The sequence below is a fragment of the Rhinolophus sinicus genome, linkage group LG01 (genome assembly GCF_036562045.2).
Source record: "Rhinolophus sinicus isolate RSC01 linkage group LG01, ASM3656204v1, whole genome shotgun sequence".
Taxonomy (NCBI): Eukaryota; Metazoa; Chordata; class Mammalia; order Chiroptera; family Rhinolophidae; genus Rhinolophus; species Rhinolophus sinicus.
Genome location: NC_133751.1, coordinates 175,846,553 through 175,872,926, shown reverse-complemented (window position 1 = coordinate 175,872,926; position 26,374 = coordinate 175,846,553). Strand labels below are relative to the sequence as shown.

The 26,374-nt window shown below is 38.5% G+C and overlaps 1 protein-coding gene across 7 annotated transcripts in view; it reads left to right on the top strand.

Annotated features, from left to right (window-relative positions):
• Positions 1–26,374, top strand: part of HECW2 (HECT, C2 and WW domain containing E3 ubiquitin protein ligase 2) — a 335,844-nt gene that overhangs the window by 175,818 nt on the left and 133,652 nt on the right. For 6 of the 7 annotated variants that reach the window (XM_019741310.2, XM_019741308.2, XM_074339576.1 and 3 more), the window contains 2 exons: positions 16,616–16,723; positions 21,991–22,085. In XM_019741310.2, coding sequence (XP_019596869.2) covers positions 16,616–16,723; positions 21,991–22,085 — 203 coding nt within the window. Of the gene's footprint in view, positions 1–4,485; positions 4,822–16,615; positions 16,724–21,990; positions 22,086–26,374 lie in introns of those variants that run through there. The other variant, XM_019741311.2, reaches the window with a different exon arrangement.

Here is a 26,374-nt window from a genome sequence, read left to right as displayed (position 1 = left end):
ATCTTTAATTCTGTAGTGGAAATTACTGAAAGGTAAAGAACCACATTTATTCTCATTTGTGTATGCCTTTCAGAGTTGTTGGCACATTACGTCTGCTTGCTTGGATTGGTGTGTGAGAAATATGAAGTGAGGGTCATTTATTCTTGTTTATGAAAGCAACACATCATAATCCTGATATTTTGGCTTGAACGCACATTGATAATGGACTTTGCTTATCCACCTAAGATGAGTAAATCAGTTCTTGGGGACTTTACTTTCTTCCAAAGCAGAATGAAAATTTCCCAGCTAAAACTGCAAAACTCTGAGAGAGTAACATGCACATACTTACTTTTCCTGAACTCAAAGTACCACAGAAATGGTGCTGTTGTGACATTGTGCAGGCTCCTGGAAAATCTGCCGCTGCTCTGTTCAACCTTGACATTGTGTGCCCTTGACCAAGTTACTAGACCTCTCCAAACTGTTTCCTCCTCTTGGGGTAATAACACCTTTTGAAACTGCTGTGAGAATTCTATCAGCAAATGATTCTGAAATACTGAACACAGTTCTTGGCACTTGGGAAATGGTCGGTAGTTATTGTTGGGGAAAGTTGTATGACAATGGGAAATGTGTAGATAAGCTTTGACATTAAACAGACTCTAGATTTGAAATTCATCTAGTTTCTTTCTTTGTAATCTTGTGCAAGCAAGTTATTCAATCTCTCTATCCTCCAGTTTTCTTAATTTGTGAAATAGGGGTTGTAATCACTATGCCAGAAGGTTACTCTGAGGATTAAATGAGGGAATATGTATACACACTTACAGTGCCTGAAATGTAGTAAGTTCTCAATAACCATTATTATTTTGATTGAATTTGATCGTGGACCACTTTCTAAGCCAAATTTTACAAGACACATATTTTATGTGCATGTGTCTAGTTGGTTTTAGATTCGAGGTTCTCCCCCTGATCTTTTAGCAGCTGTCTCATTTTTAACATATTGTCAAAATGCTTTCTGATTTATACACAAACTGATGTGTATTTCCTTTGGGAGAGTTTGGGAATCTGAAAACAGAGTGACAATGAGACGAGAGCATTCATCTGACTTCTTTATGAATGCAATGTCAGAAGAAAAAACAGCCAATAAAAATTGCAGCAGATAAGCAGACACTTGCTGCAAAACTTAAATCATGCATGTGAGTGATGTCAGACTCAGCGGCACGCAAAATGCATAAACACGAAGGAAATTCATAATGGGCTTTTCAGGAAAAGGGTTGTTCCTTCCTGATGTACTAACCTTGATTCTGTTTTGTGTTTTTGGTGCCAGCATAAAGACAGATGGAGGAGACAGTGTTGAATCTTTCCATTGTCAATGTGTATTGTAATCTAAGAATTATGTCTTTGCTCTTCTCTGCTTTACTCTTAATAAATATTCTGTGAGCTTTGGGGAGTAAGCTATTTTAGTTAAGTGATGTCTTTAATTTTCTATGATTAATCCATTCAGCATTCACAAATCACAGTTCTACCCCCAAGTATCCTTGCTAGATGACTGGCTTACAAGGTTGAGCAATGTGATAATTAATTGGGCTTTCAGAAGGAGATCTTATGGAGATGGACAGAAGAGACAATTTTCATTCCCTTGTCCTTAAGCCTTCCTTTCTCTCCCTATATACAGATGCTCAAAATTTCTAATCTGTTCTTTCCTGGCCTCAGCTCTCCCTCATTCTCCATGCTCTAGTGACACTGGTCTTCTGTCAGTCTTTGGAAGTGCCGTGCTACTTCCCACCATAAGACCTCTGCACAGTTCTATGTGGAGTGAGGTCTCTTTCCTCCTCCCTCCTCTTCTTACCCAATTCCTAGTCATGCTTCGTGCTTAGTTCACACAATGATTCCTTGAAGGAGTTTTCTCTTATTCTCTGGCCAGGGTTGTTTCTGCAGCTCAGATATTCCCTTACAACCTTCTCTTCTTCCTTTGTAGCAGGTATCATAATAATAAGTAAAGAATTCATTGTCTATTTGTTATTTAGTAGTTTTGCTCCCTGTGTCTCTAAAATAGAAGCTCTCCAGAAAAGAGCAGGGGCTATGTTTGTCTTGTTCACAATTATCTCCCAGTCCCACTAATACCATATGCTATGGTAAGTGAAAATGCTCAGGTGCGATATGAATGCAGTATTGGTATTAATGTGCTTCATCATTTTGTTTGTTGTTGTTGACTTTCTTTTTGGCCTTGCTTCACAGAGGTTTGGATGAAGAAATAGCATACGTAAATTTTGAGGACTGACACTATTCAGCTTTGTCTGTGTCTGCTCAGTACATAGTTTACTGGAATTGAGAGGGTGCTGGCCGAATGACCTGTGTTTAAGAAATACCATCTCCATGAAAAGCATGTGCATGTGGAGGCCTTAAGTCTGAGCTGCAGCGTTCACCTAACCTCCCTGGCTTCGCTCTGTACATTTCTCTGTTGATCAACTTGGAAATCCATTCCATTGTGACAATGGCTTGTACTGTGGGGAATTGGTTTCCTTTACACAGGCAAAGAGCCTGTTTGCCACGAGTGAAAATTGACGACACTTGGGCGGATCAGGACCTAGAGTTCAGCTAAAGTTGTGTATCTGGAAAATGCTACAGTGTTTGGAAGACAAAGAATCGTGGCTTGGAGTGCCGGAGTAGTGGAAGCATCAGGTGGAGTCGGAGGGCTGGGAGTAAGTGGCAGGTAGCGCTGCACCGGGACCAGGGTGCAGGAGCCTCCCTTCAACCCTGAGAAGAGTCTAGTGGCCCATCACTAGGAAAGAGTCAAGAGTTCAAGGTTATACATTGTTTGCGGATGAAAACAGATGCTGACATTGTTGAGAAGTCCATTGTTCAAAGGCTGTAGTCATCTTTGATGCCAGTGATTCATACTTTCTAGCTTTATTTTTCCTAATCTCCTAATGGTGACCGAGGCCACTGTGGACCCGTCGGGCAGCTGTGAATTAGTGAGGTGGCTGGCATTTCACAGACTAGTATAAGTGAGCTTGGGCTGGATTGTCACTCAGATCTGACTTTAAATCCTGGCTGTTGTCACTTCCTCTCTGTGAGCCAGTTTCCCCTGTAACATGGGCTTAATAATACTATTGACCTCAGCCTTAGAGCACAGTTGGCATCTGCTATGTGCCCCTCGTACATAGTAGGCATTCTGTACATGCTTGCTATCATTGTTATTTGCTAGGACACCCCCCCCCCCCCCAAATCTCAGTCATTTGTTCTAAGACTTGACTTGGTTTGCATGTCCAGAAGTGTCCTGGTCAGGGTGGTGGTGATTCTGGAGATCCGCGCTTGCTGTGCTCACCCAGTGTATTCCAGAACAGTCCCAAAGCTCTGTGGCCCCTTGAAGCTTCCTGGCTAACTATGTCTGGGTTAGGGGAACAGTACAGAGGAAATTCCAGCCACCAGATGTAGTGCAGAGCTTATTCAGTCTGCCTCACTTCACAGCAAAAGCATGTGACAAATAAGGACATTTCATCTTGCTTTCCTGAAAGTTTACGGGAAAGATATGGTCTTACAGGCTTTGCTTGCATTCATGCATTCAACCAGCACTTAAAAATTGCAAGGACTGCCCTGGGTGAGCTAACAGCTTTGGGAGGCCCATTTCTGCATTAAAGAAGGATGCATCTGAACTGGGGATTTGCCCACCCAACCTCTCCTCAACCACCTCTCCCCACCGTGGCAAACTGGACAAGAGCACAAGCTAGATTGATGATTGTATTTATTTTTGCATTAAAATTGAAGTCTGAAAATAACTTCTGGATCAGTAATCACATTTGGCTTTTCATTAAAGCTATGTGATGTTTGAAAAAGTTTTCTCTCTTTTGCACAGTTTGAAATCAGAAATCCACAAACTTCATTCTGGGTAAGTTACAGTGTTTCCCCGAAAATAAGACCTAGCTGGACCATCAGCTCTAATGCATCTTTTGGAGCAAAAAGACGCGTTTTGTAGTAAAATAAGACTGGGTCTTATATAATATAGTATAAGACTGGGTCTTATATTAATTTTTGCTCCAAAAAGCGCATTAGAACTGATGGTCCGGCTAGGTCTTATTTTCAGGGAAACAGGGTAGGATACTGTAAGCCTATTTCAGTAACCTGACTGAATGTTATGTTTGATTAATGGTAATAGTCAATTAGAGTTCCCAGATAGAGGCCACTCATTCTGAGTAAATCAGACAGAAAGTTCCCCTCTTTGTGATAACAGTCGGCTTATTGACAACAGCTCCCTCTGTATGAGTGTGTGTGTGTGTGTGTGTGTGTGTGTGTGTGTGTGTGTGTGTGTGTACACATAACTCATTCTTTGGAATTCTCCCATGGAAAAGCAAAGGAAGGAAGCTGAGGGGAGGATGGGGCTATTGCATCCTGTGCTCTTTACAGGGGTGTGGCCAAAACTGCCTCAGTCAAAGGGACACTAATATGTTTTTTCACTTAGGATGCCTGAGCAATGATAAGTCCTGATGAAAGGCGGGAGTGGCCCTCAGTGCTGTTCTTAGCTCACTGTTGTTCTTAGTGTCCAGTCCCCTGGTAGAGACCTGCTCGAATCCCACTCAGTAGTCCGTCTCTAGAACTTTGGGGGAGAGAAGACAAGCAGGAACATTAGTGACGTGGTCCTGCAGAGCTCTCAAAGCCACGTTAGGAGTCCAGACCCACCTTGCCTTCAATTCTGGCCACTCCTATGAATGAACTTGCCATGCGAATAAGCCAGGTACATGATTACAAGGAGACTGAAACGTGTTTCTTCATGCTGCTTCCTAAATCTGATTTGAAATGATGGAATCTACCCTGGCAAAGGCAGAGAGGAGCTCTTTGGGATTGTATGAGGTAAGGGTTTAGTAAATTCTGTGAAATGAATTGCCCGCGCCCCTGATTTCTGTATCCAACTCTTTGGGATTTACCGTTCTCTCAGCCTTTCTCTTCGAAAAGTCCTTAAGTGTGGTCCCCTCCCAGGTTGGTTAGGGACAGTCCATTTAGGAACTCTGCAGTGCATTTATCATGTTTAGTCACTTGACGACACAACATAAGAGATCAGTGCTGGGGTTGAAGCTGGTAAAGCTTGTATGTACAAATAAATATGCAGTCTCCTCATTGTGGGTTCCTGGAGTCCCACTCGTTTTAAATGAATTATTTTACTGTGATGTTAAGCACAGCTTCTACAAGAATGCTTTTGAAAATAGCATTATTTTTTAGGGGGGCGAGGAGGTGGTAGATAAGGGTAAGTGGGATCAAATATATGAAAATGGCATTTGATTGAGTCTATATAGATTTTATCACAGGTTATCTACTTCTGGTATAATAATGTTTTTCATGGATTTTACTCTTCTCTCAGGGAATGAAATGTTAAAAGAGAATCAGTTGTAATGTAACATTTATGTGGACAGGTATTCATAGATATTCACATTCTAGAGACAGTTAATTCAACAACGATCTTATCACAAACTTTAACTGGAGAATAAAAACATGGTTTTTAAAAAAGATTTCCTTGTGGTCACCGTGGCAAACTGGACCTGTTTTCTGTAGGCCTTCTAAACCTGGTTTAATTAATTGTTTAAAGACTGGACTGAATGCATGGTAAAATTTCATTTTTATTCTAATCCTTTACAAATTAGTTTTTCAAATGAAAATTTTTATTTATTTATTTATTTTAGCTATAAAATACCAATCAAGGTGGTTGGGGATGTTATTTTTTTTGTTGTCATATAGGATGCAACTAACATTTAATGCCTGACAGCCCTGGGTGCCAAAGTTCCTATAATGCATTGAATAGACCCTCCCAAAGAATTATCTGCTAGAATGCCAGTAGCACCCTCGTTGAGAAACACTGATAAATGCTCAGTTTAATGAAAAATAAGTTGATGATTTAGTAAAGATTTAGGTAAGTACAGATTCCGTTTTAGTAAAGATTTTAGCAAAGATTCAGTCTAATCTTTGGGAAGATTATTCATCTTCTGATTAAGCTGTTTTGGGGAGGGACCCATAAGGAAGCAGCCACTTCTGCAAAATTATTCTTTAGGATCAGTAACAATGAATATTCCAGAAAGGTTGCTCACACATACTTCTACCTCATATTTTTAGACCCAGTTAGATTAGCTGCAACAAAGTTAGCTTTACAGTTCCTGATCCTTATTGTATAAGCTCATTAAGATCAAAAGAGTAATTTACCTCTAACCAAAGGATGCTTTTGTGCTAAACATTATATTTTATAATGGTTGTGCATTTCTCAGAATCTTCAGCTGCCATGTGTAATGTAAAAATAACATCCTGAAGGATCTGGAAGTTGCTTTTAAACTTCACTTAGTACTGAAAGGGATTATCTTTCAGTGAGAGCTTAGTGTATGCATGGTATTTAAAAAAAAAAGAATTAGAGGAAAGGCAGGAGGATATATAATCAAAACATTGTCATTCCTGGCAACTTTTTACACACAAAGTGCTGAGACAGAGATTCCTAAGTTGAACACTGTATTCAAAGTCCCAGTTTTATTGTACAGGGAGATGAGGACACCTCTGCCTGATTCTTTATGAAGTCAGGCTTAAAGCTCATTGACAAAATTTTAAGCTTTGAATGACCTTCCATCCAATAACTGGGCATCATTGAGATACTCTGTGTGAGAGATTTGCTCATGTGTAATGGCATAGCGAACTCTTACTGTATATACGGCCTGCACTTTTGTTGTCTGGTCATTTGACATCTGTTGCTTAAGAAAGCAGAGTCTCCAAAAACTATAAAAAAGCATGTATTTGTTTTATTTTATGCATAGTTATGAGAAATTAGAATAAAGTTAATTTATTTAAAAGAAATTTGAAAGGTAAAAGTTAGCAAAACGAAGTTGAGAAATTGTGCTTTTGAGTATTAAAAAAACAACAGCATAGGTCCCTTTGAAAGAAGGATGAAATGGATTGAAAAATTTAAAAAACCCACATGATTACCTCCTAATATATGTGTTCTGTGTGGTATGTTCCTCACAGCTTTGTGAGCTAGGTGCTATTATCATTTTATAGAATAAAGAAATGGAATCTGTGCAGTTTTAAGACTTGCCCAAGGTCATAAATCCTGTAAATGGGAAAAATGGAGTTTAAACTCAGGTGTGCTGTCTCTTGAAGTTCTGGGATCTTACTGTCACCCAGCTGCCACAGCCTGGCATCATCATTATCAAGTGGTGTCTTATTTTCATAACACCTTTAATAAATGATATATACCCAAAACAAAAAGCATGTTTCTGTTGGTGAATAGAAGGTCCATGTGGACTGAATACCGGTGATATACTAAATACACATTCCATGAAGTGTTTTATTGAGTTACTAAGTGATGGAGAATCAGAGCATTAAATTTTGACTGATGAAGGTTGAGTGTGGGAAAGTTGGGCTTTCAGGAGTTGTTTGACTAAAGAGAGGGAGGGGAAGAGCATGGTGGACTTAGGGAATGAAATTACAGGATGGTGGTTTGATTGGAGAGCGCTTAGAAGTAGATGAGTCACCTCACAGGGTCATTGGACTGGAAAGTCTGGAATTGGTGCAAAGCCTTTTGCATAAGGGTGGATATTTATAGCTGCTGCAGCTCTGTCTGCACAGGAAAAATGGGGATGAGAGGAGGGTCATGTTTAGGTTATACTCCAACATTTGCTGCTGGGCCTGAGCACGAAGCATTGTGAGCCAGGCTCTTGTCCTTGTACGACAGTCTACTCTGCAGGCAACAGCCAGCATGACTTTTTTTTTTTTTTTTTTAAATGCAGATCATGCCACTTTTCTACTTTAAATTCTTCAGTGCCTTTCCATTATTTTCAGAGTGCAATACAAAGAATTTGCTTTTATAGTCTATACAGGAAGACATTCGGTTGCAGAAGAAATGAATCTTAATTTAGAAATGTTCTGAAAGTCTTTGTCAGGAAAGAACTCATTTAAGATGTTTCAAAGGTCTTTACCTGAAACCTGTCATGTGATCTTAGATAAGCCAATTCTTCATTTGGTGCATTGTTGTGACCAACTGTAAGATATAAACAAAGTTGAATGTCAACTCAGCCCAGCAGTGTGATTGGATTAAGTTAATGAGAAAGTCTTGTTATAAAGACGGAGAGTTTAAATAAAGTGCTTTTGTTAAATTAGTCTAATAAAGATTCCCATGGAATTTGTAATACTGTCCTTGTATTTCTCTATTCTGAACAAGACAGAGATCTCTTTATAAGTGCTTTATGCCTTGCTTGGTGAGAATTTTATTTCTCTTTTGTATATTTTAAAAATATAATACTAATATTCAGTTAATGTCATACAATCAAAAGAAGACATCAAGATATCTTTCATTCAGCTATTGGGACTGCAAAGCAGACTGACAAAAGAGACTAACAGAAGCAAAGGCATACAAATTTCATTAGATGTTAAAATTTTAATTTTAATGTGCATGGAAGCCTTTGTGGAAATGAAATGAAGGCCCAGAGAAGTGCTTAGACTCAGGGGCATATGTACCATTTTAACAAAGAGCAATGAATTATGGAGAAGTAACTAGACAGAGGAAGAGAACTTCGGCTTCTAGGGGCAGTTAATTGTGGAAAGGTAAATACATGGGGGAGGGGAATGGAAGATAAGGGTTGTGCAGTAAGGTTTGTTTATACGCACTGAAATTGGTTCCTTCTCCATTGTTGAGTGGTCTTCTGTGATTGAGTCTCCTTTCTTTTCCTGATATGGGAGAGGGAGATACCTTTACAAATGGAAATTTATGTCTTGCTTTTAGACATAAAGCAGGAGGGCAGAGAGCTAATTGCTTTCAGCTCAAAGTGGCATGTTTTGGCATGGCATACTCTGATCCCTTTCAATATCAAGGCTGGAATGGAGCAAGAGGGTGGGAAAAGATGAGGTCAGAGCTGTAATTTTTTTTTCCCCCCGAGGGGGAGAAAAAGGTTGCCAGGTACTACAGGGCACTATTAGCCTTCATAAAGACTTTGAATTTTACTGAGAAAGACACAGGGATTCACTGAACAGAGGTGAGACATGTTTCAGTATGTGAATACTACCTGTGCTTAAAATGAATTGTTTTCTAAACCGTATCTGAATGGCTCTTTAATGTCTAGTATTCTAGGCCATAACTGAAACTCTTGGGATGTATTTGCTGAAATGAATCCAAGTGTTTCTTCTCACTGGTCTGTTGATGGTTTCCTCCCTTGTCAAAATGAGTGTTTAATTGAATAGTTTAGAGTCAGGTATTTTACACAGGAAGTTGGTTAGCAGAGTCTTCTGCTTCTGACCAGCGTGTCTGGAGGTGTGAATGTTCAGGGTGAGGTTAGGACTTAGCTGTAAGTTATGTCACCCAGCATGGAAATAGTGAAACATTTAGCATTCTTCAGATTGGGCCCCACCTCCCCTGGTGGGGCCTCCTGTAGAAGAAACAACAGTGAAGCATCTCATACATGCATGGTGGTGTATAGCATTGAATAAACATGTGCTTCCCACTCTGTTCCACTCTGCCAGTACTCCCTTCCCGGGCAGCGAGGTGCGTGCCTTTCAGGGCACAAATATCCCCAAGGCCAGACCTTGCTGACATGTCATCAACTCTTCTCAGCGTCTGTTGCTTTTCCTGTCATGTGTGTCGGTGTCTTTCTCCCACCTACAGCACATTATAATCAGCAATTTTTGTTCTGGTATCTATAAGAAAATTGCCATTCAAGTGGCTCCAAAGCGATAATCGCCCGTGGATAGTTGCCTGTGGGTTCTCAGCCAGTGTCATGGTGTCATTATGGTAGTCTCTAAGCATGTCTGACACTCACATACTTTTTTCCATCCAGAGAGGGCTTCAATGTAAGGAATTGGGCATCTAGAGAGATTGGATTGAAAACTAACACCAAGTTTGCAAATTCTTCTGGAAATTTGTTCATGAATTCTCACAGCACTTAATAAGATTTATGCTCCGTTTGGTACAATCACTGGGAAGGACTCAACCCTTCCCTGCAATGTAGTTCTGATCTCAAAGCCATTGTCAGACTTTTCCTCTCACACTGCAGTGGGATTGCATAACTTGCCTACTACATGCTCGTGAATTTGAAAAGTTTTAGCAGTCAAACAGTTTCTGTGAAGGTGTGTACTTTGCCCAGGTCTAGAATGAGCACTGTGATTCCAATTGTAGCTTAGTTAGTATTGCTCTCCAACTCCCAAATCTCAGAAAGGCATCTAATTTCCTAGGCTAACCAGAGTAAAACCAGGCCCCTTTATGTTCCAATCTCAGGACATAATATATTCAATTTGTATACAAAAGGTAATTTAAAATCCATTTAGATGTTTATGCTATTTTTGAGAAAATGTAGGGAGGGATTACTTTAAAGCAAAAGAAAATTTGTAAGCATCAGTTTTCATCTCTCTGGCATAATCTGTCATATGGCATATTTCTCATCTTTTCTCAGCTCCCCTGGGTTGATTGATAGAAGAGTGACGGCTTTGGATACTTTTTTTTTTGGTTCCTATTTTATCTCCAGTACTGTATGGAGGTTTTGGAAATACTAATATAGACATAGAAACATTTCCAAATCCAAATTATGTTTGGATATGTTTGATGTGTCTGGTTATATCTCCTATGTTTTCTTATTATCTTAAAAGCTTATTGATAAGACATTTTCTGGAATCCAAAGATCATGTCCAGGAAAAATTAATTTTTTAAAGATAATTTTCACATTTATCTCTGTATATGAAATATTATAGGGAAGGAAGAGTTTGAAAAAGTTTAGAAGACTTTATGCTTACATTATTTTAGCTTTTTGTAGCATTTTTAAAAAGACTTCACTTAGTTTTTTTTTTTCTGTTTTTAATTACTCTTTACAATCACACTGGAGGCTAATATAATTAACCCCCCTTTTGCAAAGAAGGCAAGGATTATGGCCTGGGGTCCAGGCAACAACAGGAACTTTCACCACTGAATTCAGCTCTACCTATGGCCACTTGTTTGTTGCTTCTGATGAGCATTTATGGAAACCAACACCGCCCCCTCACTCCTGCAAAAAAATAAAATAAAATAAAAAACACCTGGGAATGGTGAAGCAAAGAAATGGATGGGATACCTAATGACTGGCTTAAATGTGTAGATCTCCCAAAGGATGCTTCCGTATGCATCTCCCAAAGACACTTCAGACTTGATAGACTAGAGCCATATTAATTACACACAATCACAGGAAGCACTAATCACACCCCCTCGGTTCTCCTTTAACACTTTCTGAGGTATGCACACCTCTGCCTTGGCACATTTTACGTTGCACTGTACCTTCTGTGCCGGTCTCCTCCCACTGCACTGTCAACTTCTCATGGCAGGAAATGGGTCGTTCTTGATCTTCATAGTAGGCAGAGCTTCGTAGATTGCTCAATTTCCCGGGAAATAACTGTGGAACACAATTTGTTTATGTGTGGTGTTTGTAGTATCTGTATCAGATTCACCTGGTTGGGGTGTTTGCTAAAATTCAGATTCCTGACTCAAACCTGCTGAATCAAAATCTCTGGAAGAGCAGAACAGGAATCAGCATTTTGAAGAAGCTCCCAGGATATTCACTGTGAACAATGGAGTTGGACAGTCATTGTCCTGGAGGATCAATTAGCTAAAGGGGAAGGTAGCCAATGGTGATGTGTGACCTATTGAATGTGCAGATGGTAGTAAATATGCTTATATGTAAATTAAAGACCCCAAAGTTTTCCTTCTAAAAATCATATGTTTTCATTTAGGAAATGGGGCCTGTTTCTCACCTAATTAACCAGATCTGAGAAAATTCTCTGAATCACTAACTATAATTAATAGAAAAGAGTTAATTGTATGTGATCTAATCTCACATCTCTTCTCCTTTGTTTCTTGGTTCCAAGCACTTAATTTGTTTCTCCCTTGGGGAATCGGACTTAACAAAAGTAATTCTAGTATTAATAACAAAATTAATTGGAATAGCCCTAACAAGTAATTTTTGAAAACATCACATGAAATCATTTTGGAAAAATATCATGGATTGCTAAAACAAGGCAAGAGTAAAGATTTTCAAAAGGTTTCTTGATCAGATTCTCATGCTATTCACAAACAGATAGGTGTAAAAATTATATTAAGATGATTTCAGGGCTTTTTTGGTGTGTGCTTTGTTTTTCTATTTAGAGGAGAGGTACTGCCAGCTAGACTTGTAGGAGAACAAAGAAGATATGTGAGACATGAGTGCACAAGCTTTATATAAACCCTACCAAACAAAACTATATTTAGAGAAAGTATTTAGGTACATGAATTAAACACCTCCATTGTTTCTTTTTGTAATTATATTCTAGCTAGAAAGTTACCTAAATATCTAGAATATACACTCCTGTAATACAGACTCTATTGTAACTGGAAGGGAAATAAGAATGACAATGGGGAAGGGAGCAAGGAAGGTAATGGTCAAAGAACAAAAGCAGAAGTAAAACCAAGAAAATGTGCCTCATGGAACTTCATATGTTTTTAGGTTGAGAGGAAGAAGCTAAAGATCAAGGTGAGAAGGTGACTGATGGAGGGGACTAGATCAAGGGCACCACCATAATGGGGGTAGAATCTGGGCAAGAAGGCAAGAAGTTGGTATGGATACAGAAAAGATGGTAGTAGGGAGATGGAGAAACTGGGGAGATGAGGCCTTATGTCTTCCATGTTTGGGTGGTGTCTGCTCCAAGAAAGACGGTGGAAATTAGATAAGGGACATGACGATAGTGCAACAGAATTGAATAGCTGTTAAGAGAAATAGGGAAGAGAAATGATCAAATATAAATGGAATAATTGGTAATTGGTTTTAAAGACTGATGATATTTCTTTGGTCTATCAGAACCATTATTCAGTTAAAGGAGGAAATAGATTTATAATTACATCTGCATCATATTTGTAGGAGACTTAAAACCCTTTCTTTGGTCTGCCATTTTATACTCAGTTTATTTATGTATTTTTTATTTGAAGTAGAGGCATTTTTAAAAGTTGAGTTAACTAATATAGATGGTAAATGAAGGTAAAGGAAAAACAACTCATACAACCTGGGAAAAACATATTCTGTCCTCAAATAGCTAAGAAAAATGGATCTAAGGAGAGAAATGCTGTCACCAAAAGGAGTTCCCAGGTTACACTAAAATTGACTGCAACCTAAATGAAGGTGTTAACCTACTTAAAGAAAAAGGTTTTAATCTGAAGGCCTAATTAAAATTGGTCTTTTTCAAACACAGCAAAGGAATGGGTCACTCTAGGCATTGTTTTGCATGTTTGCCCAAGGCTGGCCAGGGCTCTGCTCACTAGCAGCGGTAGGGACAGTAGTAGGGGTGGGGTTGTGACAGTCCTTTCAAAATAATTTGAACTCCGTGTCCCTAAACTGGTTTATTTCTAAGGACTTTGTATTTGCAATTAAGGGTAGCTGCCATTCTGTGGCAAAATTGCTCGGATCCGTCAGGAATAAAGAATTATGAGAAAGAGCTCATCAGAAAAAACTTTCAATTTAGAATAACCAGAATATTAATCAACTTGAGTACCTCCTACATGACAGACACTGTGGTTGCTGGAGAATAAAACTTTCCCCATGAAGGTTTATAGGGTGGTCTCCTGCCGAGGCTCTTGGACTTGTTCTGTTCTAATAAGAACAGAACCATCAAGCTTCTGCTCATCCTAATTCTGACCCATTTCACATCATATATGGGACATTTGGGTTCTATATGAATCTGAACACTCATGGTACATTTTTGACATTTTACTTCAAGGGGCTAGCCTGTATTTCTTTAAATATAAATTTAACCAGATGGAGTTTTCTACATGCTTTATGAACCAACGAGGGGAATTAAATTCAAAGATACATTTTATCCCAACCCACGTGAGCTAGTGGGTAAACTGAACACTTAACTCTAGGTCTATGTCTTGGTAAAGTTTCTAGAAAGGATGCATCCATCACTTGTCCTCCCTTATTTCCTACTTCTGAGATCAAGGAAGGATGTTCACATAGTGCAATATTTTTACCTTGAAGTAAATGTGGCTGGTAAACAAAGAGATATTAATGGGCCTTCTTAGAACAAGAGATGCCAACGCTGGTTCTCTGTCAAAATTCTCTTCTAGGGAACATGGTTAAGAGTTGTGTCAAGCCTCAGGCATCACTTCTGTCTGGAGCTCACTTCTGAGGAGTAATTTTCCTCATCCGTCTCATTCCATAGCAGATCCTTAGTGGCCCCTTTTCCCAAGGTTGTCATGTCAGAAGTGTGTACTTAGTTTGGCTTAACTGATGGCCTGGGGAGAAACAATTTAGTAATACCAGAAATGCAAACCCTCTTATAGGGGGGGTCACGTTAACAAGTACAATTTTGTTACGGTTAATTTTTATCATCTTGATCCGAGTGCTTGCTCCTTAAAAGAAGATTGGATGCGGCTTCATTTTTCCTGAGGCCTCCAGAGAAAACTGTCAACAGTATTTTCAGAAAATGTCCCATGTGCATAGTCACATTTTTCAACATTTTGACTAGCTCATGTGACTGTGTTGTGCTTCCTAGGGTCCAGTTTTTGGTGCCTTCCAAGGGACCAATAGCTAATAAAGCACATTTACTTGCGAAAACATGAGAGTTCCTCTCCCTATCCAAGCACCTCTGCCAATTAAAATATCTTTTAAAAGGGAAGCAACTACCTTTGTTGTCTAACCTGGAGCAGTGACGCAGTTTTGAGGATTCTAGGTCAAGACAGGTATGAGAAGTCGAAATCACTGAGCGATTTTTAGGATGGTGGGTATAGCTATGATTACTTGTGTTCAGTTGCAAGTAACAGAGACCCAACCACAGGAACTTAATCAAATGGGAATTTATTTTTGCCTAGGTAGCAAGAAGCCTGAAGGTCATTCAGGACTCAAAAAGTCATCACGGTTGCTTCTAGCTTCTTGCTCTGCTGTCCTTAGCATGTGTTTCTCATTCAAGAAGGAGGGAGGGGGAAGAGCAAAAGGAGTCTGTTCTCTTATTAATCAGAAAAATAATAGCTTTCTGAGAAGTCTCACCCAGAAGACTTCCAATTCCACTGGCCAGAACTAGGCCACATACCATCCTTAGCTACGAGGGACTCTGGAGAGATGAATATTTTTGACTGGGCACATTGCTGTCTTGGACAAAAGTGGAGTTGAGTTGGCATGGAAGAAGCTTAATGCATAGGCGGTGAGCCCTGCAGAGCCACGTGACATCTTTCAAGTCCAGCTTTAGGTGATTGCCTGAGTGCCTTCTAAATATCAGCACTGCGGTTGTAGTTCTGTCATAGGATGGAGTAGTGTCCTTGCATTGTGTGTCTGGGAGTGGCGCTGATGAGTGGGGTACGCCTTTCCACTCCTGTAAAGAACAGTGGCAGTTTCTTGGCCTTTCCCAGAAAGAATTTTTGACTTACAATGTACTGAATGCAAACGGAGTGAAAGGACCATTCCTCCCACCGTTCTTTGGCTTATCGATATGATAGACCCCAAGAACAACCCCAGACAGAAATCCCTCAGAGCTGGATTATCTGACCTCTCACTTTGCCCCACTTTCTGTTTCTTTTATGCTCAAAAGAGGAGAGGGTTTTCTTCTCAGGATTATTCCCTTGGGTTTAGGACGTTTTCTCTAGCTTTTCTTTTGTTAGTATGGTTCTTGTTTCAACCTGTGGGGTTTATTCCAGTTCACAGTTAAATTGTATCCCTAATTTTTCCTCCTGGGGAAACAACTGAGGTACATATCACTTTAAAAGCCAGTGTCACCCTACACATTTTTATGTGTTTAATAAAACTCTGAATGGTCATTATTCATGTTTTTAGTTTCATTTCCTATTCTAGGGCTCTAAGACAGAGCGTCAAACTAGTTAGATGTGAGCAAATTACATAGACTATGACTCCCTTCAGCCTCAGGGTGTGGGAGGGAGCCTGGGCAGCCAGAGCATGCCTCCCTGTCATCAGAAATTGTAAGCGTGTCTTCCATTTACCCCAGTGTACCTGTAAATATTACCATTTTCTATATGGCATGAGGTCAGAAAGCTTGGAAAATGGTGCTTTCGGACCTGTTCTTTGGATCTGCCCTGTCTATCCTTCGCTTCATCCAGACAAAAGTCTAAATCTGTTTCTTTCCTTGTCTTGTATTGGTTCGAGGTCTACTGCCTTTGGCGTTTGTAAAGATTTTCCTAGCAGACCTGATGACTTGGTTGGTGTCTCCTGGACACTGTTTATGTCAAACCTGAGCCTTGACTCAGTTTCCTAGCTTTACGTCCCCTTTGTTTTTTCATCTCATCTTGTCCCAGCTTTGCTATTCCTTTCCTTTTCATAAAGGATTTTATAGATGGGAGTTCAACCCCTTTCTTCTATATTAGCTCATCACTGAAGCTGCAGCAATTGTATACCCTTTGTTCTTTGTAGTTTTGTCTTGTGGCAACATTAACCAACCTAGCGAAGCCCAGAGATGACAACTTCTTTCCACCACATACCCTACCCTCCTCCCCAGTTCTCTCATATAAATGCAAGTACAGAAATTCAGGATAATTATCTGCTGGGAGGTAGTCATTAATAACAGTGTTCATTAATATTTCCCCTTTATCTTTTTTTACATTTACCTTAGAACTTGTATTAGTCTTTGAGCGAAGGAAGGACAAAGGGGTTATAATTAAGCTGAAAAGTGTTTCTTTGTGTTTTTTTTTCAGATGAGAATTCTCCAGCCAACTTCTGGGACTCTAAAAACAGGGGTGTGACTGGAACACAAAAAGGGCAAATTGTATGGAGAATTGAACCTGGGCCCTATTTCATGGAACGTAAGTAGCTAAGTGTGAAACATGAGTTTGTTATTGAACATTGCATAAATATGCAGAAATCTATGGAGTCTTCTCTGAATGTTATTTTAAAAGTTTTTGGCTTCATTTGCATATTTATGTCATGTAGCCCCAAACTGGAAAAAAAAAATGTTTTAGAAAATGCTCATTAGAGAATGTTCACGTTTTTTTTACAAAGTACATGTGTGTATGTGTTTGTGTATATACATGTATGTATACATACCTATATTACGTATACCTTATGAATGTATGGTACATAAATTATGTATGGTTATTTTAATACTTTACACATTTTTATATACTCTTGTATCTACATTTGTAGTTAATATTTAATTATTTTAGGAAGCAGAAAGAATAATTCAAGATTGAAGAATTTAACTTAATTTAAAAATTTTATTTGCTAACTTTGCTGTTACTTTTCCCAGTAGCAGAACAACATTTGCATTTGGGTCCTGGCCTTTACAAGTGTAAATAAGGTATCTGGGGCTGCCATACAGGTTGATTTACTAGGAATTGGAAATTGGCCACAGATAATTCAACATTACTCATTTTATCTGATGTTATATTTATTTGTAAATACAAATTTTTTAATAGATAGTACATGTTTCACAGAAATATCTCATCCTTTTTTATTTTGGATAAAGGAGAGTATTTATATTTTCCACTAACGTTATTGAGAACATAGTAAATACATTCTTGTGGGGAGTAGCTAGAAGCATGAATAAATAAATGATTTACTGGTTGGTCCTGGTTAACGTTTCTACCTTTACAGAATTTTTCTTTAATGTAGAAAGAAGTGGGCTCTTTAAAAATTTTCTGAGTGGTTTAGCTCTGTGTAAGAATTACGTTTTCTATATGTAGCGGATTTAATATAAGAGAATATGTGGATACTAGTACAAGGATGGTGCTTATTAAACCTTAAACTATAAAATAAGGTTTGATTAAATAGAAACCCGCTGTAAGCATTTCTTTATTGAAGGATATAAAACTTCTATAATATAAAAGCTATTTTAAAAGATTAACATCTATTACTTTGAATTGCTATTAAAGGCATCAGATAATTTCTTCCACATTTTTACTGGTAGGTCAGCATTCTAGAGCTTTCTCTAATCCTGTTTTTGCACCCTAAGCAATGTCTTCTTTTCATAGTTTAATTTCTGGCTAGATTCCTTCTGTAAACCTTAAATGGAATGTAATTTTTAAGGGAAAATCCTCATGATATGTCAATAAGTGAGGGGGGGAAACAGACACATACAGCACAATCCCAACTAATATTATAGCACACAGGAAAAAGTCTGGAAGGGTATTTGCCAAACAAAATATGAACAAGGGTTGTTTCTGGGAGATGACAAACATCTTACGGGCGATTTGTTTTTCTTGCCTATTTCTACTCTTCTTTCCTTTCCAACATTGGCCCAGCTGGCATTACTATCTAAGTAATGAGTAAAATAAATGATAAAAGAATGTGGGAAAAAAATGGAATAGGAAATAGCTGTGTTTACTCTCAGTGTGATTCCTCCTTTGAAAGGATCCCAGGGTTTAAGAGGCTGATCTAGCTGAGAAATATTGCCAACTGAACTTGAGGAAAAAAAATAAAACAACCGTCCATTTTTTTCTCCAGAATGCTCAGGCCTGGTAGGGATGACTGCCTCCTGGTGGAGTGTGCAGGTTCATATTATGGGGCTCATGTGAACGCCTGAGAAGAAGTCAGTAATTATGCCGCCATAATTTGGAACATTATATGTGAGGGGAAGAAAAAAACATTTACAGAGTGTCTCGTTTTCCCTGATTGATGTTCTTTCTCCCCTCAAAAGTGTTAGAGGTTCATACAGTCCTGGCTGATAGGGTTTAGTAACTATCTCTGTCTCAACAAATGTGTTTCCTTACCCCTCACTCTAGTAGTTAATAGAAATGGGCATGACATTGAAGCTAGGAATTGGAAATGAAGAAAAGAGTAGGGTTTCTTTTTCTTTTCTCCTCTAATTTAGCATTCTCACCTTAATTCTCCCTCCACAAAATTGGGGAAATTGTGTTGCATCATTGTAAAACTGGAAATATTTGGTATTGTATTTTTTAAGGACTGAGAAAATTTGTGTAAGTTAATGTCCTGAACAGCGGATACAAATTACAGGAAGATTTGGTTTTACAGTAAGTTTATTTTCATTAATCAGAATAAGGCCTCCACAACACACGTTTCTACCCTTTCAATATCCATTCAATGTAAAAATCTCAGGTGGTATTTATATCAGTGCTTAGAAGTATAGTCAATGTTTTTCAGACATAATATTTTTTACCCCATGTCTGTCTAGAGCAGACCTAAGGGGAATTCACAGCATAATGAAATTTGGCTTGAATCTCTGAACTCATGGTGTGAAACTTAAACAAAAAACACTGAAGGGTGGGTTGGGGTATGTTAGATAGCTTCTATATTTATGAAGCTATCAGATCTTCAGTATTTTGGGTGCTTATGTCCACAAAATCTGCTTTGTATAATTCAGAATAAGTTTGTTTTATTGTTTCAGAGATTCTAATTTGTCACCAGGGTTGGAGATTTTTGTTATAGCAAGGAATAAAATAACACCCAAAATGGGCCAGCTAGGAAGGTTGGCCTGGCTATCAGTATTCTACAAATGAAAATAACCAGTCACTTTTTTTGTCTCATAGTCTGTTACCTAGCTGACTATGAACCTTGGAAAACAGGACATAGCATCCTAACTTGAAAGAGAGTTCAGGGAAGATGTCTTATAAAAATGCACTCCTCCTTATTGAAAAATGAGCTACTTACTCACTAACCACTGATTAGATCTTTGAGGTACGGCTGCGGGCAGATTCACAGACTGCTGGTCTCCAGCCTTTAGAGTGTGACACTAATGAGCTCATTCCCTCAGAATTCAATACTCATGCTCATCACTGAGCTTGTTCTGCTTTGACAAGCTCTCTGCAGGCTGCTTAGCTTTGTTCTTGCAGATTACATGCTATTGGTGTTGGAAGAAAGCAAGTGGGAGAGTAAGATTTACGCAGATGTACACATCTATTGCTAGTTCAATAATAATCAAAAACACTTGTTAGTGTTCAGGACAATCATTTATGGAGTGTTATTAGGGAAGAGAAGTGATAGTGAGGCTCGAATTCCTGCAGAGGTCATCGTACTGGCCCTCAAACTCCTGTGCTCATTCCTGCTTCCCTGCTTTTGCCACTCCTCGCTCCTAATCCTTTCTACCCCCATTTTCTCATCTGTAGGTGTGAGTCCTGACCTGTTTGTTCTGTGACCCTTTCTGACTCTGCCGTGTCCTCACTAATCTTCTCCGTGGTCTCCACAGTCCTCTAACCAGCAATCTTCCTTTTCAGTGTTTGTCTCCCGTATGTTGTCAAGCCTGTGGTTGTCATCTCAACAGCTATGCTATAAGTCACCTGCTAGACCAGAAACCATTCTTAGATTCCCTTGCACTGTCTGGCATAGTGCTGAGCTTGTGTTGTGGTGGGTATATGGTAGAAATCTTTTGCTTGACGATGCCAACTGAATTTTGAATCACTGCTGAGTGATTAACGTACATAATGGAAAGATTCACTATTTGACCTCGTGACAGACATGTTTTTAGTATTTAATCATTGATAGGAAAGTGTAATAATATAAATCCCTAAAAGGGGATTTTTCTTTAATCATTATATTTTTCTGTTAAAATAAGTGAACTAAATACTCTGTAGGCAGTCATTTGGTGCAGGTAGGAGAGTCAGCGGAAGATTAACTTCCTTGGGAAAATACATCTAGTGTCCCCACTTTAATAATGCAGATGACTCAGTTGAGAGAGGCTAGGACTCCTGTAGGCTAGGACTCTCCCTGGGACTTGCTTATCAGCATCATTGCCTATATTGATTGACACCTTGGAAAAAGGGCATTTTTCATTGACATAGATGCTCTGTATACAGAGAGAATCCAGTGTCTGTGTGTTTTATCTTTGACACATTCTGGCTTCATGGTCTTTGAAATTGTAGTTACTTTCCAGAATCAATAATTGGCATTTACATTGCTTTTTATCAAGTTCAAATTATATATATATATATATATATACATACACATATAAATATACACATATATATCATATATATGTACATGTATACATATATATAATATATATATATATATCATATATATATAATACTGGGGGTGCCAAAAAATGTATACAAGTGGACACTTTGATCAATGTTGCTTAAGCAGTAGTTTGCCATAATCAGAAGTGTCTGGACGCTGGTGGTAACCACTTTGAGCACCTCTTGTAATTGCAGAAGTCAAACGGGACTTGTATTCATCTTTTGTTATCAGTCACATTGGTATGTATTACAATTTTAATAGTTTTTCCTTTCTTAAATAGTTTTTTCCCTTCCTTTCTTTTTTCCTATACATTCTTTTGGCACCCTCTGTGTGTGTGTGTGTGTGTGTGTGTGTGTGTCTGTGTGTGTGTACATCTCCACATATATCTCTATCTCCTATCTATCTATCTATCTATCTATCTATCTATCTATCTATCTATCATCTATCTATCATGCATCCACATACTGGTATATATATATACCAGTGGTTCCTAAATTTGTTCCCTGCCTAGTGGCTGCACTTAAGTTACTTGGAAATTTAAAATAATACAGATAACCAGAACCTATCACTGCACAGTCTACTACAGTAATTTTTTCATACTTGTTAAACTGCTTTTTTTCCTATTTCCATGAACAGCTGCAATCCATTTCTGTTGTAGGGGTTAAGAGTGAAGGCTTTGGAATCAGACAGACTGGGTTTGAGTCCTGACTCTGTTATTTCCTGTTTGTTTGACCTTCCGCAAACTTCAGTACTTCATCTGCAACATGGAGACAGGAATATCTGTCTCCCAAAGTTGACGTGAGGGCTAAATAACACAAATAGAGACACAGCACTGTATCTGGGGCATCGTGGGGCACCTCAGTAAATGGTAGCTCGTCTTATTCTTATCTTTACACTATTTATTTTTCAGCATGTTGTTTTTGTGCATTATTTTTTAAAATATATTTCGGACGTTCATAGAAAATTCCAGAGAAGTGTGTAAAATCAAACAGGAAATGGTCTAATCAATCTGTTGCCTCCGATTGGAAAAGGAGGGATCGATCATTCAAAGAATCATGAGTAGAAGTTGCTGAGAGGTGATGTGGCAAATTTCCTCAGCTGATTCCTTAATGACTTGTTTCAGTGTTTAAATTACTGTTTTTCTCCAATCGGTTTGCAGCAGAGATAAAGATCTGTTTTAAATACTACCACGGCATTAGTGGAGCCCTGCGAGCCACCACCCCCTGCATCACGGTGAAGAACCCGGCTGTGATGGTGAGTGTCCCTCATTGCAGGCTTCCTCACAAGGTCCCTGGGGCCTCATTTCTATTTTTGCCTGTGCAGCTCTAGCAGGGTTGTGGGGAACAATGAAAAAGGAAGCGCAGGACAGCGTGGGCGCCGTTTTAGTAAAGGAAATAACTTACAGGCTGGTTTACCTGCATCCATAATACAAATCAGTGGGAAAATATGATTTGATTTATAAGAATTCTGTACGTAGTCAACTCTTTAGGGAAACCACTCATGAAGCAAATTAGTGCATGTCCCACCATGGAAGGGTTTTTGAACTTACCAGTAGTCTGGGTGATGGGTTGATAGGAAATGGTGGCATTGCATCTTATGTGAGTTTGATTTACATGAGCTCAGTGGGTAAAAGGAGAATAACAATGATTTAAATAGTGTGTGATCCTACCTGCCAGTCCACGTAATGAACTTTCATCCCACAGAGACAGTGAGATGGGGATCATGAAGGTGCTATTCCCGCAGGAGGTCTTAGGCTGGATCCCTCTTGATGCTGAGTTGGGGTGTGGTGCCTAAAAATACCACACATATATTTAGTATAACATGGTCACTCAACGGAGGCCAACCTCTTCACCAGGTGCTCAAGTGAAAAAGAGATATTTAACTTAGTTTTGGAGGATACGGGTTTTGTTGGACTTTTAAAGGAAAGTATGTCCATTTCCAACGTGGTACTTTTTTAAGGATTACTTTTCGCAATTTTGTGAATTTTCACTCCGTCTACTAACTTTAGAATCTAACGGCTTCACAAGCTGCACTCCATTGTCCATGGGCGGTTGGACTCAGATGGTTTGGGGAGATTTCTCAGAGTGTAAGATAATGTAAATCATTTCAGTATTTATAAGTCATTAACAAAAATCAGGTTTTGATTTTTATCTCCACTGAGTAGAAGGAAAATATTGACTGCCACAATATAGAATATTTATAACATTGTGTATTTACATTTATACATGCATGAATTTTGGGATATAGGCAAGTGTCAAGGTTGACTCTCTGAAATTCAGAAAGTAATCTTTGCAGATGGCATTTTGCAATTGTCCAGACCCACCAATGCTGTAGCAAGCAGTCTTTCTTTCCCTTTCATTTTTCCATTCAAACAAATATTTATTGGGTACCAGCTAAGTACCAGGCTTTGCACCCACCTCTGGAGATGAAATGATAAGCAAAAAACACAGTCCTTGATCTCATTGATGTGGTGGGGAAGAGCGACATTGATTAAAGGATAGTTATTTGAGTGATAATCACCATGAGGGAGAGTGAAATGGGGCTATGAGAGCACATACTATTAGGATTTATCCTGACCAGGAAGGTCTTAAAAGGCTTCCCTGAAGAAAATGTATTTGCAAGGCAATCTGAAGGATGAGTAGGAGCTTCTTAGGTGAAGAGAGGGAGGGAAGAACATTTTAGGTAGAGGGAACAGTATGTACAAAATTTTCAATATCTTAAGTACTCTGCTCCCATATGAATTATATTTGAGTTTTCGTTGTAGTAAACATAGTATAGAATTTTAAAAAACACCTACATTTGCTATATCAGACTTTGATGGTCACAGGAGAATAACAGTTGTTGACTACAAAATCGGCCACATAACATAGTAAGCACTGGAACATGCTTTAATTAATGTTCTAAAAAGAAAAATTACAAAACTAGAACTGTGGGGCTGTTTGTAATAAAACCTTTGAAAAAATTAACTGTGCGAAATCAGACAATAGCTTCCAAACACGATTTTCTGGATTCAGATTTTTTTTCTGACTTGATCAATTTCAGTGATAAGATATCACTGAAAGGAGCCAGAGTTTACAGCTTGGTGACCATTGATCTTAGTCCACTGATCTTTGCATTGAGATTACTCTGTCAAATCCTGAAATCCTGTGGATAGTTTGGAGATAATCAATTTGCTTCAGACAGATTTTAGAGCTTCATTTAAAAGCTTCATTGATACTGCACTGGCAATCAGAATCAAATATTGCGGTTCAAATCCTGACTGATGGAATTGGTGACCAATAGACTTCTGACCAAGCATGAGACTGTTGGGTCTGTATCCCCAATTCAGAGACTGTGCCACAAGACACTTCATTGCGTGGGTGACTGCTGTATTTGTATCACAACATGATAGTCACCAAGGAATACAGCATGCATTTAGTTATTGAGGCTGATTAATAACATTGATATTCACAAAGCCCATCTAGTATCATTATTCCATGACCAAGTGCAAAGAATAGTCCTAGAAGAAGTAACTGAGAAACTCTATAGGGAAGGAAATGAGCTGCCATCCTAATTGTATGGTCTCCTTTCTCACAAATCCTCTTGCAGTGAGTCAAGGATAAAAAACGTTATGTCTTCTCTGTCATTGGCACATTGACGTCACTGTCGTTCATCTGAGTACCCTGTGATATGTATCTCAGACCCTTGGAACAGGAAATCCTTTGGTTTCAGGGACAGATAAAGGCTACCATCACTCACTACTATGTATTGTTTCAGTACTTGGTTGACAGTGTTGCTTCTGGCTTTTCCTGGAATGGATCTGTGGAGCGAGTTTATTTAAAAACCTCTCTCTAAACAGTGAGTGCAGATGTGTTTATTATCACTGATGTCCCTATAGCTAGTGGTAACATTTGGTCTTCCCTGGCTTTACTGTCATCAGTGATAAAATTGAATTCTTCGAGTATTATTTCAGATGAGCATTTTGCCACAGTTGTAGTACAAGGACAGTTTATCTGTGAAGTCTATGAGAATTGTTTCACATTAAGCCTTTTTCCAGACAGTGAATTACATTTTGAAAAGAGAATTCGAGGGCATTTTCTTTTGTTTCTGTAATATCTTATAATATTGTAAACAGGTTTGAAATAAAGACAATGAATCTTTTCAGACTCTCTTAACTCTGTTATCATGAGCATCCCTTAATAGGAAGAGATGTCATGTCTTTGGGGGTGGTACAACCCATGGGAAGTATGGCCCATTTGAGGGGATCCCATGGTTTATCAGATGGCTAGCACCCAGGGCAAGGAGGGGTAGGTTGTTGGGTGTCTGCCCAGTGGTAGTCTGTATGACTCACCATTCACCACTCTAGTCTAGCATTGTGTGTGGTGAAAGCAGGATGAGATAGTGACAGCAATCAGTTGTCTGGCCAGTTTGCTTTGTCCCTGCTCCAGTTAACCTGGGATGATGAGTCAAGGGGTGACACACAATATTATAAACCATATGTACTTGCCAAAGTTAAATGTCAAAGGAGTTGGTTGTATGGATGGAATGAAATAAAGATGTCTGGATGGTACCTAGTATTTTGCAAATGACATGTGAAACAATCAGGAAGCAGTTAAGTGTCACACAAAATAGTCTGACTAAGTTACAAGAAGTAGAGAAGGAAGTAGAAATTTATATTTCAAAAAAATGTTTTTAATTAAAATTTATTGGGGTGACAAGGTTTAGTAAAATTATATAGGTATTTCAAAATTTGAATGGAATTTATTTTGAAATTTTTCAACTTTTCTTGGACTAGCGAAAGGTTTTTTTCTTGGTGGCATATGATTTTTAAAGGAGTGTAGGGAGAACCACAAAGACAAGACAGAAGGATTTAATCTAAATTTAGAATTAAAATGTGTTCTATCTCCCAACTATTCAAAATTTATTTTTTCAATTCTGTCTCTTGCAGTATTGTGGACTTTTTAAATTATTATTATATTTACTGGAGTGACATTGGTTAGTAAAATTATATAGGTTTCAAGTGTACAATTCTGTAATACATCATCTGTATAATGCATTGTGTGTTCAGCACCCAGAGGGAGAGGAAGGAAAAAGGGATCAAATATATGGTAATGGAAGGAGACTTTTCTTTTTTTTCAGAGATCCATGAAACTCTTTACTTCTAGTGTGCCATAAATTGAGCACTAACTGTGCATAAATTGCGAGAAAGGCTAAGTCTGCTATGTGATCTATAAATGACTGGTTTCAAGTAAGATAATTTACTCGAAAGCTTTTAGGAAAAGCTTCACAATGCAATAATCAGTACAATAGCATTGCAAATTCTTATTATAGCTAATTATAATGGCATGTGCCATGTACCTGTAGCATAATTAAATAGGAGCCTGGGTAGGGCGATGGGACATCACATGGTCACTCAGAAATATTTGGCAAGAGAGGACAATTCTACATATGTATATATATGGATGAGTATGATATAAATCACCTGTTTAGTTTATTCTAGGTTTTCCTAACAAATCTGAAGGAATTTGATGTTTAATTTTTTACTTAAGGAATGTTTTAATACA